This window comes from Grampus griseus, assembly GCF_964374135.1.
Source record: "Grampus griseus genome assembly, chromosome: 13".
Taxonomy (NCBI): Eukaryota; Metazoa; Chordata; class Mammalia; order Artiodactyla; family Delphinidae; genus Grampus; species Grampus griseus.
In genome coordinates this window covers 79,081,121-79,099,235 of record NC_139007.1, presented here as the reverse complement: position 1 = coordinate 79,099,235, position 18,115 = coordinate 79,081,121, and the positions used below count along the sequence as shown (strand labels likewise).

The 18,115-nt window shown below is 44.9% G+C and overlaps 1 protein-coding gene across 1 annotated transcript in view; it reads right to left on the bottom strand.

Moving 5' to 3' along the window:
• Window positions 1-18,115, bottom strand: part of ZDHHC14 (zDHHC palmitoyltransferase 14) — a 275,705-nt gene that overhangs the window by 87,430 nt on the left and 170,160 nt on the right. The window contains exon 2 of the mRNA XM_082668602.1: window positions 16,713-16,885. Within this exon, the coding sequence (XP_082524728.1) occupies window positions 16,713-16,885 (173 nt within the window). The remainder of the gene's footprint in view (window positions 1-16,712; window positions 16,886-18,115) is intronic.

Here is an 18,115-nt window from a genome sequence, read left to right as displayed (position 1 = left end):
TTCGTAAACTCTTTCCCTCTGGCGATGCAAACTAGATGAGGTGGGAAATGAACCACAAACCTGCATCCTTATCCACAGGCATCAGTCAAATGGGAACCAGGGTGATGTGGGTGTCACCAAGCTTAGAGTAATTACCAGCCTTTTTCTGGAAAGGCAGCCTTGCAGTTGGGGAATTTGCACCTCTGCTGTACAGCACGGTGGCCTCTGCCACTGTGGCTCTCAAGCATTAAAAATGTGGCTTGTCTCATTGAGATGTGTAAAGTACACACTTGATTTGAAAGATTTAGTAAGAAAGCAAGAATGTAAAACATCTCAATGCTCTCTAAATATTGATTAATGTTCAAATGATAATACTGTGAAGAATTGGCTGAAATACAATATCTTATTAAAATTAATCTCACCCGTTTCTTTTTACTACTATAAAGTGGCTACCAGAAAATTTTAAATGACACGTGTGGCTTGCATTTGCAGCTCAGAGTATATTTCTATTGGACAGCGCTGGTTTAGGCAGTTAAAACATTCATTGGAAATCAGTGAAAAAGCTCTATTTACATTATTTATTAGGGTGGCGATGGGGAGGGCAGTTCCTGATACTCTGCCCAGGTTTGCACAGCACGAGGCTTCACGCTGGTGCGTCGCCTTCAGTCTGTATGCCCTCAGAGTCATCTGTTGTTCGCGCTTTTCTCAGCGGTGAGGGAATGAAATTGGGAAGTTTGCGGATGGAGGTGTGCCCAGCTCACAAGAGGCACCACAAACCCTTTAAGTGTCTGGATGCTGAACTTATTTTTAGAGCTAAATTCACAAATAAGAACAACCAAAGTCCTGCCCTTAGAAAAAAACTTTGCTTTTATCTCATTCTTCAACCTAACACGTTACTGGACAACATCTAACCACGCACCTCCACCAAATGTGAAAATCAGCTGTTCAGCCCTGATGCTCAATTTCTGTCCATTTAGATAAAGACTGTTATGTACTGGATGACCCACTGGAGAAAAAAATCCCAACATGGCAAAAATCACGTTTCAGAGTGGCACCGACGAACTGTAACAGCGCCACGGTTCTCTCTCCCAGAGCCCGTCCCGAGCAGACCCTCATCCCATTACTGCCATCCGATGGTGTCCTCGCGTTGGTTTGGCTCCAACTTCTTCCTCTCCAGCTGACCTCATCACCGTTAGGGCATCTCCCTCTGCTGGACTAGGCCTCACGTATAGAGTATCTGGTTTAACTGTTCCAATAACCCACGAGACAGGTTCCAGAGACGTGGGCCCCCAGGCTGGAGGGCTGAGCAATGGGCCTAGATCACAGCCGTGAACGAGGGAGCCAGGGTCCAGGCCCACGGCCTTTCCACCACGTGGCCTGTCTCATGGAGGCATCCCTCCACACTCAAGTTCCCCGACACAGGCCCAGCCTCATCTCCAATTCCAGCCTCCTTCTCCCCACAACCTTCCTTCTAGTTACCCCTGCCTCTTGCTGGCTTCACCATCAGAGTCCAAATTCTTCTTCGGCTCACCTGGGACCTACCTGGGACCCACCTTGGCCCGCCCGCACTCCGTGGCAGCCTTGTCTGCCCATCACCCTCCCCCCAGCCCAGGCCTCACCTGTCCTCTCCTGCTCAAAGCCCCGGCTCCAATGTTCACCTTACTCTCCCTGTCCCGATTCCTGGGCTAATGGATCTGAGCTATCTGCTCGACACTGCTTCCCTTGCTTTCCTCTACAATCTGAGCATCTGTGTGACCCTTCCAACAAATTCCTGACGTTTTTGAAAACTAGGGTAGGGTTTTTTATTCCTTTCAAACCTTGCTTGACCACCTGGGTTCCAGACCCATTCCTGCCGCCTGGTGAGAACTCCATCACCCAGGAACCACGTGGACTAACCCCTGCCCCAGTGCCATGGGTGAGAGCATGGGCTTGGCGACTGGACAGGGGCGTAAACTGGGGCTCTGCTATTTACCGGCTGAGATTTTTGGAAGTTACTCATCCTCTCCATGCCTCAGTTTCTCCAGCTGTAAAGTAGGAATAGTAATAGCACCTGCCTCCTAGGGCTGCTGAGAGGATTAAATTAACATCAGTAAGACAGTGCTCGGCGTACAGTGTATGCTATAAAAGCCTGAGTCATTCTCATTCTTTCCTGGTTCTATTTTCTTGCCTTTTGAAACCTGTATTGAGCGGCTATTACCCACCACAAACACCAGCCAGATTCATTCATTATTGCCCCTTACTCTTATGTACCACCCATGCTGGCCAAAGAAATCTTGTTTGGGTTCCTATATGCCTTTTTCAGTCACTACTTTCTAAAATGTCTCCCTTCTCCTATTCTCTGCCCACCTCCACCCCAGGGACCATGGACTCAGGCAATTCTTATCCTCTTGTCTTTTGAGATCCAGCTCAGATCTGCTTTTCCCAGACAACTCCCCGTGATTAATCTCTCTTGATTCTCTCCTAGGTTCATGGTTCCCTCAATCCTCACAAATTCAGTTTCTCCACCTGGGGTGATCTTACCTCCCAGGGGACATTTGGCACTGTCAGAAGACAGTTTTATTCTCACAGCTGGGGCAGGGGGGTGCTCATGGCATCTAGTGGGTAGAGGGGAGGGATGCCGCTACCCATCCTGCAAACTCAGGACGGCCCTCACCGCAAAGAATTCTCTGCCTCAAACTGTCCGCAGCGCAAAGATTGTAAACCCTGCATCACAACCATCTGCCCTTAATGATGTTCCTTTGTTTGCTTGTTTGTTTTAAAAAGCCTTCTTGGCCATCAGGCAAGCTGAGGACAAGAGGCCTCAGGAGAAACCAAACCAGCCGACACATTGATCTGGGACTTCCAGCCTCCAGAACTGCGAGAAAATAAATTTCTGTTGTTTAAAAAAAGAAGCCTCAGTGTTTTCACTCTGTATGCTAGCCTCCAGCTAGATTTTTGATTCTTCCATAGTTCTTAAGATAGTGCATGCTTAAAATAGATTGACTGATAATGATTCATTTTCTAACTAAACAACCAGACGGGAATACTTTTCATTAAGTGTCTGGGATATGTCATCACAAGATAAAAAATAACCACATAAATGTTTGAAGCATTCTGTGCTCGTTCGGAGAAAAATGCAGTCATCTCTCTGTAGTCACCCAGCGAAAGTTTGTCCAACTACAGACAGCTTCCTCTCAACACTGGCCACAATCACACACCCACGTGACCTGTTCTCCACCGCTTTCATTTCTGGGTTCTTTTCTTAGAACTTGACGTTTTTGTTGGTATTCATGGGATTAATATCATATATGACAGCAAAACCTTCTCATCCGTATCTAAGAGAAAAATGTGTCCTTCTTTTTTCTAGAATGGCAGAGGCGATGAGGAAGGTGCCTCAGTGCTAAAATTGATGTACAGCGGATTAAGGCACAGGTGAACAGCATGCAGGGAAATAAATGAAACACCCAGCAACTGTCTCCTGGTCTGAAAAGATGGTAACAGGGAAGAAAAGACTATCACTCGCACCTCGGTCGGAAGTACCTGTAACTGGATGGGGGTTTATACAGAGCACAAGTGAGCGAGCCCTTAACCTACTCCTGCCCAGGTGAGGAAGCTGAGGAAAGCAGGCAACCACAGGCATTCTTGTGTAGCTGCTCTTAATAACCTCTCTCTGCAGAGCGGTGACCAGGAAAACAGAGGGGCAGCCCTGTCCCAAATGCCCATGCTTCACTCACTGGCTTGAAAAGCCTAGAATCCCAGTCCATCAAAGAGTCATGCATACGCTGTGGAATTTATAATAATAATCAGATAAAAAGTCTTGGCGAGAGTGTTACGTTGTCCTTTTAGACGAGGCTCATAGGACATTCATGTTCAATAAGATAGGCCTGAACCATGGTGAAACCGCACAAACTAAAAACAAACTAATTGGGACTTCCCTGGTGGTCCAGTGGTTCACCTTCCAATGCAGGGAGTGTGGCTTCGATCCCTGGTTGGGGAGCTAAGAGCCCACGTGCCTCGCGGTCAAAACACCAAAAACATAAGACAGGAGCAATACTGTAACAAATTTAATAAAGACTTTAAAAATCTTAAAAAAAAACAACTAATTAAGGATCAGAAGCCACCTTTCAAGTGGGCCTCTTCTCCAAGTAATTTCAAACTTCAAATCAACCATATGACATAAGGAGTGTTACCAGGATCCAATCTGAAAGTTCTGGCCTCACTGACACTTGCGATGGCCCAACTCTCGCCCTCCCAAATGAATCCATTATACCTGAGTGAGTGCAGAAGAGTTACATCTCGTAAAATAATATATGCCCCAAGTGTCCTCCTGCTGGGATTTTTGGCTTTGGAGCAACCGTTGACAACACACACACCACACACGGGGAGGACAGTCCCAACAGCGAGACAACAGCTCCAGCTGGCTTTAGATAATCAGCAATCCTTTGATAGGAAGGGAAAGACAAACTTCTCCCATGAGGCACCAGAAGTAAACTTTTCAACAGCCTTCTGCTAGCATGTGGTACCCAGAGGCTTTGATAACCCTGGGATACTCTCACCCCAGCCCATGGGTGAGCTCGGGAAATCTGTGACAACTGTTAAATGACAGCTCCCCAGTCCTGAGGATCCATGCAGAGAGGGCTTAGCCTGGCCATGACCTGTGACACGGGTCCCCAAAGCATAAACACGGCATGCTTCCCTTAGATGAGTCCATTACCAGATCATTGAAGTCCCCGGGTATTGTTCTTAAATTTCCCATTTGAGTCACTATATTTGTATCTTAGGAAACAGACCACGGGAAAGCAAGCCACCCATTCCCCGACTAATTCCTTTGAGACGCATGAGTTCTGTGGTTGTTCAACTCTCCAGAGATGCTTGACTCTGCCTTCAGATATGTATTATGGAATACATAACAGGCGGAGGATCTCAAAGGAGGAATCCAGTGGTTATTCAAATGATCCCCAAACAAGATAAACAATACCAAGAACTCTCAGAGATTCCAGTAACTATTTAGGCCCAATTCTTTGTTCTGTATGTTCATGTTGTCCAATATGGCAGCCACTAGCCATGTGTATCTACTGAGCAGGTGGAATGTGGCGCATCGGAATTGCTATGTGCTGTAAGTGCGAGATACACACTGAAAGGACTTCATACCAAAAAACCCACCAAAATGTAAGGGATTTTGTTGGTACTTTTTTATATTGAATACATGTCGAAATGATACTATTTTGGATATACGGGGCTAAATAAAATATACTATTAAAATTAATTTCACCTATCCCTCTTCACTTTAATGTCACTAGAAAATTTGCAATTACACATGTGGTTTGCATTCTATTTCTGTTGAACTCAGTATCGCTCCAAGCGTGTTCCATTTAGTTTTGTGAGGGCCACAGGAGATTTTAGCCTATTTCTGTTCTATTGATTTCTATTGAGTGCAAGGAGTAACCCATCCATTCACTCACTCAAGGACCCCTGGACTTCAAGTTTCTACCCTTAAAGGAAAATAAAGAGATTTTGTCAAGTGCACACTCCAGATTCTGATGGTATGAAGTATGGCATTCATCCACTTGGATTTCTGTTTTCTCTTAGAAAGTGTTAATCTACAGTTTCCAAATAAATGGTCTTCACTTCTGTCCACCTACACAAGCCAACTTTTTCCTACAGGAGCCTTGGAAGATAAATCTGGATACATGAAAAATGTTAGGAATTTTTTCTGTACCAAACATGGTGGCAGGAAGAGCCCCACCATTCTTCCAGATAGAACCACCTCAAGCCTTCCCTGTCCTCTTTCATGTACCTTCCAGCCTCTGAGTGCTAATGCCCATCACAAGCTTGGACAACACAGCTGACGTTAGTCTACTTATATTCTTAGGCAATGAGTCTTAGCCTCAGAGCTTATCTACAAGAAACACAACAGTTGAGCTCTCTCCCATAACCTATATTTGAGTTTTCTAGGACACAGGAGGGAAGGGAGATATAGCATGCCCCAGCCCCCCCAAACCAGCTGTAAATCCCTACACCGCAGCATTAAACTCCAAAGAAAGAGGAAGAGAGTTCACTTGGAAAACAATGGTGAGTTGGTTGGATTACATCAAGGTTTCAGAGGGTGATTACTATGACACAGTTTCATTGATATCACAGACCCCAAAGGTAACATGTCAACGAAGTTACACATTCACAGAGTATGCGAGTGCATAAATGACACACGGGCATCTGACAGGTGAGGGATAAGGCTAAGCAGAGGCAGTAACGAATGGGTTGCTTGGCAAGAGGCTCTCACTTAAATTGGATTCCTAATTTAGACTCCAGCCACAAAACGTGCAGGTGTTGGTTACAAAGCAGTATGTGGGATGACTCCCCAGGCTGTTAAAAGAAAAAAAAAAAGCTCTTCCCAAGAAAACGGCAAGGCAGACCTATTGCTTCTCTGACCACAGCACTCCTTCCTTAAATCATCTCTGCTACTCAGTGTGGCGGGTAATCCTTTCCTGGACCTGCACCTGCTCGGCCTCTCCCGGCTCCTCCCAGCTGAGCCCCGCCCCACCTCCTTGCCACTCCATTTCCTCTCTCCTCCCAGAGTCCTTTGTTTCCTTTTATTCCTGAGCTGCCTTTCATGCTACTCTACACTTGTCAGAAGAAAATGCCTCCCACTTCCCAGCACAAAGAGCCTGCTCACTCTTCTGATTAACCTTCTCCGGGGGGACTTCTCTCCTGAAAGGCCATTCTCGCCTCCCTCCCCATCCCGCCCAACACACCGGCGGCGGTGGCAGCGTGAACAGATCCCATTTTGCCCAACAGGCCCTGCCTGGATAAGTGCTTTAGCTTTGACTTCCCTCTAAAACCTACTGACTGGCTGACTCACTCCCTCACTCAGAGAGCTACTGTTTCATCAACCTACTTTACCCTCCCAAGCATACCAGTTAAAGTAATAATGATAGTAATATTCCAGTGAGTCATTTAAATATCTCGCTTATTTCGCAGCAACTACAGTTTACTTGTTGAATTTACATGGGTGTGCGTATAGCTTTGCATTCTAAAATTATTAACGGAATATGTCACTCCTGTTTCAGTAGCTGAATAGGCTTAATAACCTTCTAAAGCATTTAGGTTGCCAAATTTTCATGGTCAAGCAAAGGAGGAAGAAGGGTTTATTTCTAGAATCACAGAATAACAACACTAGAATGGATCTTTGCACTTAGTGGATCTATTTTATATGCATCAAAATCAAGGCCCAGAGAAGTTCAAACACTTCTCAGGATTATACAGCGAGTGGAACAGTTGGGATGCAGGCTCAATCAACTTATTGTCAGAGCTGGCGCTCATAGCCACATACTTTACTGATGATGAAAACAGAGATGGACTTTGAACTCTGCAAAGCACTATCTAAAGAGAAAATATTTATTGATACAGTTGTTTTCATAAGTAGTAATAAAGAACGTGAAGCACCTACTCAGATTTGCTGCAGGAAGTTGTTACACTGAATGCTCAAAGTAAATGAAGTTGTAGTGCGCCCAACTCCTGAAAATATCATGGTCCCGAGAGCTTAAGAGGAGAGGAAGCAAATACTGACTGTTGGAGAGGACGGTCATAGGTTTGGGCACCCGTCGCAGGGAGGGAGGTGGAAGGGCTTTAGGGCTGTGCTTCTCAGCTTTCATGTGAATTACCTGCGTCTGGTTTAAAGGACAGATGCTGATTCAGCAGGTGGGCTGGGGGCTGAGGTCCTGCAGGTCTACTCAGTTCCCAGGTGATTTTTAAAATATTTATTTATTTATTTATTGGCTGCGCTGGGTCTTCGTTGCTGCACGCAGGCTTTCTCTAGTTGCGGCGAGCGGGGGTTACTCTTTGTTGCAGTGCAGGGGCCACTTGGCTTCTCATTGCAGTGGCTTCTCTTGTTGCAGAGCACGGGCTCTAGGCACGCGGGCTTCAGTAGTTGCAGCATTTGGGCTCAGTAGTTGTGGCTCACGGGCTCTAGAGCGCAGGCTCAGTAGTTGTGGCGCACGGGCTTAGTGCTCCGCACCATGTGGGATCTTCCTGGACCAGGGCTTGAACCCGTGTCCCCTGCATTGGCAGGCGGATTCTTAACCACTGCACCACCAGGGAAGCCCCTCCCAGGTGATGTTGATGTTGCTTTTTCACGGACCTCGCTTTGATTTAGGATTTAGGGATTCAGTTTCAGAAGCAAAAAAGTCAAAGGAGAGGTATAGTACCTGCACGTGGCCTCAGGACCCCAGGGCTGGAGTCTCAGGTCTGTCTCAGATTCGCTCTGTGTGAGCATTGGCGGATTTGTACCTGTCTCTCTTTGAGACTTGTTTTACTCATCTGTAAACTAAGGGAGTTGTCCAGGACAGACTCCATGATTGCTGAGGTCCCTTTAAACTGGGACTTCCTATGACTCAGAGCATTGCAATGAACCAGCAGCCTACCTGCAGTTGGGGAGGTGAGCTGAGAAAGCTCTTGTATTACAGCCAGGAGATCCGTGAGTCAGCAGTCTTCTTAGTGCCCCCAGCTGGGTGAGGATGGGCCTCTAATTTCCATTAACAAGCTCCAGACTCTTGCTCTTTCCTTTGGCCATATTCCTGAACCACGTGGTCCCAATTTTCCCATCCCTTTCCTGCCACTTGATCCTTTACTTCCCCTCCTTGCAGCACCTGGCTTCCGCCGTTCCCTTGAAGTTGACATTTTCCTCACCCTGGTTCTTTCATCATCTTTCCCCTTTTTGTGGCCTTGTATATGAGAAATGATTACAATTACAGTACTTTTTTTTTTTAAAGTAAAGCATGTCAACATTGCTCTATGTCATCACTTTGCTGATTTAACACAGACTCTTTAAAGACTGTGACATTGGTGCAGTGAGAGAGAGAGAGATTTCCCCTTACCTGAAATGAAGTGATAGCATTGCTTTTAGGAAGGAGTTCATCAGTTCTACAGAAGATTTTCCAATCTGTACATACATACACATATATAAGTCAAATCTTCAACTATATTGAGACACACCCAGTAGATTCAGGATGGGGACTACGGAGGTCACTAAAATACCTACGTAGATTTAGGAATTTAGGCTCAGTAAATACATTTGCATCAGAAACTGGCCTCAGTTCCAGCACACAGTACATTCCCAAAAGTTTGGACTTCTACAGGAAGAAAAAATAACATAGGCTTCAACGAGCATCCTGGATGAAACACACCCATTCTTCCAAATCCTTCAGTAAAACAAAATCTCCAGCTCCTTCCATCCCTCAGAACTAGACCCTTTGGAACCTTGTGGTATTTCCCCAAATACCATAATTCTGAACTGTGACATCTGGTTTCCAGCTCTCCCAGGGTGGGATTTTTTTTAAAAGAGACAATCAGGAAGTTTGACATTCTAAGCAACCACTCTGCATTTCTATAGGAGACTCACTACCCTTCCCTGGCATCAGTACACACTAGATGATTCTGGCATTTTCTCCTAAACAAGGAAATGCCTCTTCTAGAAGGTATTTCAGATATGGTAGGACACCCTGCCCCCCCTTCCCTTAACTCCTTCACAAGCATCAGGGAACAACTAGACATCAGCGAGGCAGCTCCAACAGGGCCGTGAGGTTGTCTGGAGTTTCCCTGTAGTTCTTCTTCTCCACCCACTTGGGCTCAGGATTTGAGAACCAGGCCCGCTAGCCACAGTGTGCTGGACACGGCTCTCTATTTCTGACCGTGGCTATGACAGGGAGACCCAGCCAATGGGCCAGGGAAGTTGGAGGAGCAGATGATGCTGACAATCTGGGGTGGGGAGAGAGAATATAACTTACGGGCAAAGGGAAGTGCTACCTGCTCCAGGGGTCCCAGAAATTTCCCCTTGGGGCAACAAGATGGTGGGCAGTAGCAGGCGGTGGTTAATAGCACAGGGTGTCATGGCAGACCGACCTGTATTTGACTGCCAGCTCTGGTCAGATGACCTTCAGCAAATCTGAGCACCAGCTTTCTCTTACATAAAATAGGAACATTAATAGCATCTAAACATCATGGAGTGGCTGTGGTGAGTCTTAAATGAGATCATACATGGAAAGAGGTTAGCATAATGCCGGGCACAAGAGAAGTACTTAATAAAAATAGCTATTAATACTATTCTACCTTTTCATCGTGGACCAATAAACAAATTACTTTACAGGAAAAGGGCAGGGAATATTTTATTTCAGTGGACACAGGTAAATGCTTAAGCTGGTGCATAAAAGAGAAAGTCTAAAAGCTAAAGAAGTAGCATCATAATAATGCTGGAAAGAACAGGGTAGAGAACAGGCAGCAGGGGAGAGCGAATGGGAAAGGCAGGAAGGAATACCAGAGAGGCAGGTGCAGTTCAATTCTAGACAAAGTTCTTGGTCCAGCAGAATGTTCATGAGGTCCTGAAATGACCACACTGCAAATAAAAATTACACAAAGGATTAACTGCGGTAATTTTGGAGATGAGTAGGGAGGTGCAAATAAGAATAGGAGAAATGGACAGAAAATGTCACCTTCTGAAAAGAAAACTGGCAAAAATCAATCAAATTAACCATCTTTGATGCCTGCCTTTTTTCTTTTTTTCTTGCATATTCAAGTGTGGCTATCTAGTATACAGCATACAACGTGACTGCAAAATGTATGGCAAGAGGTCATCACAGAGCAATCACAGCCAATAGACTAGTTATAAGGCAAAAAATAAATGAAACCATCAATTTTAAAAGCAATTTTATGGTGAATATTACCAGTAGAAATAACTAACACAAAAAGAAGCCAATTATGGCTTAAAAAATTCACACAGTAAAAAATTAAGTCACCAGGAAAATTTGTTGTAGTAGAAATAGCAGTTCTATAAGAAAATCTGGGACTTCCCTGGCAGTCCAGTGGTTAAGACACTGCACTTCCCAGTGCAGGGGGAGTGGGTTCAATCCCTGGTCAGGGAACTAAGATCCCACATGCTGTGGGATGCAACCAAAAATTGAAAAAAATTGGAAAAAAAAAAAAAAAAAGAAAATTCATAATGGCAGCTTTCATAATATTAAAAAAAATCACAAAAAAATCTTAGTTATAAATTTTACACAGAAAAGAAATCACTCCAATAAAAATAATTTTGGTACAATAAAAATGGCAATGAGAAAAAATTGGAAATAGTGTAGCTTTACAATAGAGAAAATTAAGGTCTTAAATTCGCTTAAGAATGTTCTCCTCAGAAAGCATTTTCTTCAACAAAACTCCATCAGTGTTATTAAAATTCCAATGAAAATGTTTCTACCCTTAAACCTAGAATTAAGATGTCTTTGGGGAGAAAACTAACAAGTCAGATGGGTGGTGAACACACCCTGTTTCCAGAGCCCTTGCAGGAATTGCACTCTCTGGGACAGTGTAGACCTGAGCTGCTGACAAGGCCAGTGCCTCCGTGGAGGCAGGAAGCTGACTGCTTGCTTCCTAGACGGCTCCTCCAGAGGATACGCAGCCCAAGGACGGCTTTAAGAGGCAATGAAAGATAAACTCCAGTGTTAGAAATGGTGACTGTTTCCGGGTACTACAAGGAAAATTCTTGGATGATGAGAATTTGACCAAAAGAGTATGGGAGAGAGAGAGAAAGAAGAAGAAAGGAGGAGGGAGAGGAGGGAGGAGAGGTGAGGAGAGAAGGCAGCGGAGAAGGGGGAGGAGAGGAAGAGGAGGGAGGGGAGAGGGGGTCAGAGCAGAGGGAAGGGAGGCGCAAACATGGGCACTGTCCAGCAGAGTGGTACTCTAGCCAGCCAGTAAAAGGTTCAGAGTGGAGACAATAATTCTTCAGATTCTGCCATAGCACAGGTGAATATTTTAAAGGCCACCTGGCTTCCTTTAATCTGATTCCATCCTCACCAAGCAGCCATTAGATCACTTACTTGGGGTCGGGGTTACCGTGACACGGGGAGAGAGCTTCCTAAATAACTAGCCTTGCTTTTAGAGCCCAACAGGCGGAGTGCATATTTCAGCTTACAGTTGCCGTCCCTGTCTTGGCAACCTCAGGATGGGAAGAGATGCACACGGGACAGAAGGAAGGAGGGAGACCCGCCTCTTTCCCCTATTTTGATCCCTGGAAAGGTCTATCCCTAATTGAAATGAAATGCTTGGAGCCCGTGAAGGTGGTATCGTAATTTTTTCTAAGCCCAAATCAGTTGCTTAGTATCTGATCGTCCCCGAGTGAACTGAAAGAACTGAGTTTCCAAAACTAAAAAGTTTCCAAGCAGGACTCCAATGACCCCAGCAGGACCTCCCTGGACTCCTGTTGGCATTCTTGGCTGTCTTTTTAGCTGCAACATGAGTTATTGGGAAGGCGCTTTCAGAAGAAAGAAGTGTAAGGCGTTTCCAGAGACTTGGAACAGACTCTGAGACACACAGCCTCCTCTTCGCCACCCACTCCTCTCCAGAAATCTGAAGACGGGGTAGCTGGTCAGATGCTTGGCCAATCTTCAATCAGCTCCTCAGATGGAGGTTTCAAGTGGCTGTTCTGGGCTTCTACACGCAGAGAAATACAATGGATAATTGGAATCAATAGCCCTAATAATAAAAAGTTTCCAAATCGCATTTTTCATTTTTCCTTCTTTAGAGAGCACAAAATAAATGTGGTAGGATTTCATTGAAACATCATCTTATTTTCCACAGCCAAGTGATATACGGGAGAACTCCTTATAAAGCATTAGACCAGCTCTGCTGTTTATTTCCTTCACAAACTGGGTCGCTTTTTATGAGAATCTGTGTTTATAGAAGGTGAAGAGAGAACCAAGTGGGAAAAGAGGAGAATTTTTCTCAAAAATTTCTACGATTTACTGAGCTAATCCTGACAAGAACCTCACAGGCTCTGGGTCCTTATTCCCATGTTGAAGTTAAGAACATGGTGGGATGAGGTTTAGAAAGTGCACAACTAGCCTAAAGTCCCACAACCAGAGGACGGGAGAGCCTTCTTCCTTCTCCTCCATCCTCCTCCTCTCTCCTTTCTTCTCTTCCTCCTTTTTATTTTTGACAGCTTTATTGTGGTATAAATTACATTACATAACAGTTATCCATTGTAAGTGCACAATACAATGATTTTAGTAAATGTATTAGCTTATGCAACCATCACCACAATGCATTTTACACCATTTTCATCCCTCCAACAAGTTCTCTTACATCCATGTGTGGTCAGCCCTCAGTCCTAGCCCCAGCCTGGGCAATCCCTGATTTGCTCTCTTTTCTGAAAGTTTGCCCTTTCTGGACATTTCATATAAATGGACCCACACAGTATTTAGTCTTCTGATTTGGCTTCTTTCAACCTGTGTCAACACTTTCCTCCATGTTACTGCTTAACAGTATTCCATTGTGTGGACTGACCACATACTGTACATCAGTTCACCCACCGATGGACATTTGGGCTGTTTCCTGTTTTTGGTTATTAGGTATAATGCACATACAAGCACGTGTATTTTCATTTCTCTTGGATATATACGGAGGCGTAGAATTGCTGGGTCATATGGTAACTTTAACTTCTTGAGGACTTTTGAGAAGAGTTTTCCAAAGTGGCTGCACCATTTTACGTTCCCACCTGTAACGCATGAGGGTTCCAATTTGTCCACATCCTCATCAACACCGTCCGTCTTTCTGGTTGGAGCCATTTTAGTGGGTGTCAAGTGGTACTGCACTATGGTTTTGATTTGCATTTCCCTAACAACTAATGATGTTGAGCATCTTTTCATGTGCTTATTGGCCATTCATATATATGCTTTGAAAAAAATGTTCAATTCTTTACCCATCTTTTAATTGGGTTGTTTGTCTTATTATTGACTTGTAAGAGATCTTAATATGTTCTAGATACAAGTACGAAATGTTTTATCAGATGTTCGATTTGTGAATATTTTCTCCCAGTCTGTGGTTTGTCTTTTCATTTTCTTAAATGGTATCTTTTGAAGCACAAAAGTTTTTAATTTGATGAAATTCAATTTATCATCTTTTTCTTTTACAGATCACGTTTTTGGTGTCATATCTAAGAACTCTGCCTAACACAAGGTCATGAAAATTTTCTCTATGTTTCCTTCAGAAGTTTTATCATTTTCGCTCTTATATGTAGGTCTATGATTCATTTAAAATTTATGTATGGTGTGAGGTAAGGGTTCAAATTCATCTTTCTAATATGGACGACCAGTTTCTTTACTTGCTATGTGTTTTTTCAGATCTTTTATTTCTTCCTGAGTCGTTCTTTTTGGTAATTGTGGCTTTCTAAGAATTTGTTCATTTGTCTAAGTGGTCTCATTTGTAGCATAAAGTTAAAATCCTATGGTGATGCCCCTGCTTTCATTCCTGATTTCGGTAATTCACATCTTCTCTCTTTTTCTCTGTCTTGTTTTGGAGTGGAAGGTCAGGGGAGTATAGTCACAGGTTTGTCAATTTTGTTGACCTTCTCTAAGGACTAACTTTTGGGCTCACTGATATTCTCTGTTGTTTTCCGTATTCTGTTTCATTGATTTCCACTGTCATCTTTAAGACTTCCTTACTCCTACTTGCTTTGAGTTCAGTTTGCTCTTCTTTGTCCAGTTTCTTAAGGTGAAAGTTTCAGTTTCTGGTTTTTTCCATGCTCCACTCCAAATCAAGTCAGCCCCTCAGACAGAGATGCTGCTGGTTTTCAGGGCTTGTCCTGTCCAGGTAGAACTTCCTCACCTCTGAACGCAGGTTAGCAATTAGAGCAGCCCCAGGACAGAATGCCAGACTCCCACTGTTCTTACCCAGAGTTCGTCAGTTTTTCATGAATAACCACTCCTCAAATTCCAGAGTCATGAAATGATTGTTTCTGACTATTTTGTCTAGGCTCATCATTGCCTTTCAGGGAAGGATGTGCCAGGCTACTAATTTCTGCCATGCCAAAGCCCTGTCTCTAAAGTCCCTTTTCTCTCCTTCACGGGAAACAAAATTTGGTTTTATCTTTTACCCCATCTAGTTCCCTCACAGAATCTGTGTCTCTGGGGGGCGGAGACATGGGGGCAGAGCTGGTTTTTAACAATTGCTTATGTTGAAAAATACTGCTCTGAGATTATCAACTTTAAGAAAAAAAAAAAAAACTAAACAAAACAACAAAAAAATTGCACTTCAGTGAATCATTCAACTTCCTCAGTGTTAATGATGGAAAGTCTGTGCCTCTTAGAATCTGCATTCATCATAGAGAATTCCAATGGCACTCTTTATTATCCACTTTGTAAGGAAGGCAGAAAACCCCCCAGTTCCTGACCTTGCTGATTCTGCAGATGCTCCTAGCACTAACAGGGAGGTGGGAGGGAAAATAAGATCACAGCAGGAAAATGCTTAACGGCCAGTGTGGGGAGCTGGGCTGTCTGCACACTGCTTGAGAAGGAGTTTCGAGCTTGTGCCAGTTTGACATGGGCATAGACTACACAGTTTCTAGAGGCCCCGTTCTATTCCTTGAAGGAAACTGGGCCTTCAAGAGCAAGAACATCCCTAAAGAACAACGGATGAGACCCAGGAGACCTGGGTTGAAGGCTCTGGCTCTGCCACTTTCTCCCATTTAACCACTTTGGGGCTTCGTTTTCTTATTTGTAAAATGGGTGTCATAATAAAGTCTTCCTCACAAACTTGCTGGGATGTGATCAAATTCAATGACCGTCATGGATGGCCTTTACAGATTATTAACAAGCTATAAGTGTAGGCTTTAGATTATGAAATAATACCCTGTGTTCAAATCTCAATAGGTGGTGTCAAAGAAAGAGACTGTCTCCCCACTTCCCTACCTCAGGACACAAGGAGGCTGCAGCCCAGCAGACAACTCACATACACTCCCATCATCAACTCCTTTACTGCTTCCCTCCCAGGTGACAGGGATGAAGGATGGAAGCAGATGCTCAGAGAAGGACATGTCTGTGCTTCAGCACTTGGGGAGGTGGACCAGAGCAGATGGTACCTATCAAGACCCACACTTGTACCTCTTTATACTGTGGAAAGTGGGGGTCTTTCCTCTGAGTGGGCTGTGAACGGAAGCCCACTGGGAGAGAACTATTTCTGTCAAATGATTTTTCATGCCTAAACTTTATGTTCACACTGAGTCATCACAGCCCCCTGCCACGCTTGTCAAATTATCCCTGTACCACAGCAAGCCGCACATTCACAAAGGCAAACTTTTACGAGGAAGCTCTCTTTTTAATTAAAAAAAGGACTTTAAGGGTTCTTTGTATGAGGGATTAGGATTGGTTTTAATATCTTTAAAATGGATTGCTGGAAATTTTTAATCCTAGGATTTCCAATATCTAAGGAAAAATAAAGCCATTCATCTCAATATATACCAGAAATATACATCTTTGTTATGCCTTAATAAAGGAAATGCTGGATCCTAGGCTGGATAAATAGGACAGCCGTCTAAGATGTAACGTTTCCAGGTTTACATCATGGAAACCAGAGTTCAGCTATGATGATGATAAAAGGGAATGAAGAGCAGCCACCAGGAACTACAGCTTTCACAACAGAGGCTCCTTCTCGGAGGGACTCGGACGCTCGGGTTTCAAAGAGCTCGGTGGCAGCGGGCTGCCTGACGGCACCGCCAGCGTGCCTCCAGTGCACCGGTCCCTCAGCCTTACCTCCGACCACTTTCCATCCCACCTCCTACTCAGGTCATCCTCAGGCCAAGTGAATGAAAACTTCGGGACTCCTCCCCGGGGACTTGGCACCGTCCAGCGCCCAGCCCCTCCTGCACGGGCTCCGCGTTTGTCCTCCCGCACTGGGGCTGAGCACAGGTGGGCAGTGACCAGAGGCTAAGGGCGGACCTTCAGGGTTACCTATTTGCCTTTCCAGGTCGGCGGCTTCATCAGGTGTGGCTCGCGGAAGGACGCCAGGGTCGCTGAAGCTGGTGCGCAGCAGGGTCCCCATCACAAAGAAGAACAGAATGCCACCGACCACGGGGATAGCAGGGGTGATTTTCACTGCTAGATACGGACAGCTGCCAGCAGGTTGGGAGGCGGGGGGGGAGGGGAGAAAGAAAGGAAATACAATGTCAGTAATCAACAGTGATCACTCTGTATTTTCCAAGAAACTAACGGCTTTTTTGGAGAAGCAAAATTGATTTCCATTAAAAATTCATCTATGTTTTAAGCATTTACATTTGGGGAGGTCTGCAATTCTCTCTTGTGGACAATTTAACCCCCCTTCTCAGCTACAATAATCCTCTGCTCCCACCGTGGTACTCTGGAAAGACACTGGCAGAAAAATTAAAATAATCCTGCTTGTACAATCCATGTAAGACGCACAGAGCTTGCACCCTTTGTCCTGTAAACAGAGCACATGATTTATGGGACTCTCCACCCATCTCTGGAATTGCATAACATAGGACGACACCAGCTTGGAACTGTCTCCATCACACCCGGCCCTTCCTCCCTGGGTCAGACAACTCAGCGCACGGAACGCAGAGAACCACAAGCCACCCTCAAAAGGCAAGAAATCACTTTTTCAATAGTTTGGAGCTAATCTATGCAAAAGAGGTTAATGAGCTATGGAAATGTACTTGCAGGCCGTTTCTGAAGAGGATTAAAAGGATTTAGGCAGCTGGAATATAATAGTCTCATGCTCTTCAAGAAGGCATCTGAGCTACCAACGGATGAACACGGTGCATCTTGATTCTACGAAACCCCTTCACTGTCCTGCAGTGAATGAACTGACACGCAGCAGGGGCTGTGATGAGTCAGGGAGAGATGCCCTTGGGACAGACTGACATCTATGCCAGCTGGCTCCAGGGATCCAGGAACCAGGCTTAAGCACCACCCTGGTCCACTGTCATTGCTCCCTGACTCTGCAGAGGCAGTGAGAGGCAGAGTGAAAAGTAGCTTGGTGCCTGGAGCTGGGTGAAGGATGGCCCTGCAATGACTATGGTCAGTGTATTGTCATCACATTCCGTAACCTCATGGGCTTTGAGAAACACCACACAGAATCATGGAATTGTCACATCCAGAGTGGAAAGCACCTCCCAGATGGTCTGCCTCACCAGGGGATACTCTTCCAGATACTCAAGACCACACAAAGAGAGGGAGCTGGAGAAGAAAGGGTTGGAAAGCTTTGCTCAAGAGGTGAGCCAGGGGGCTCATTCCTGGGGTGTTGGGGACAGCACCCCACTCCTGTGCAGTACTTGCAGAGAGGTGGCAAGGTCTCTGATGGGATGGCAAGGGGATGCTGGCAA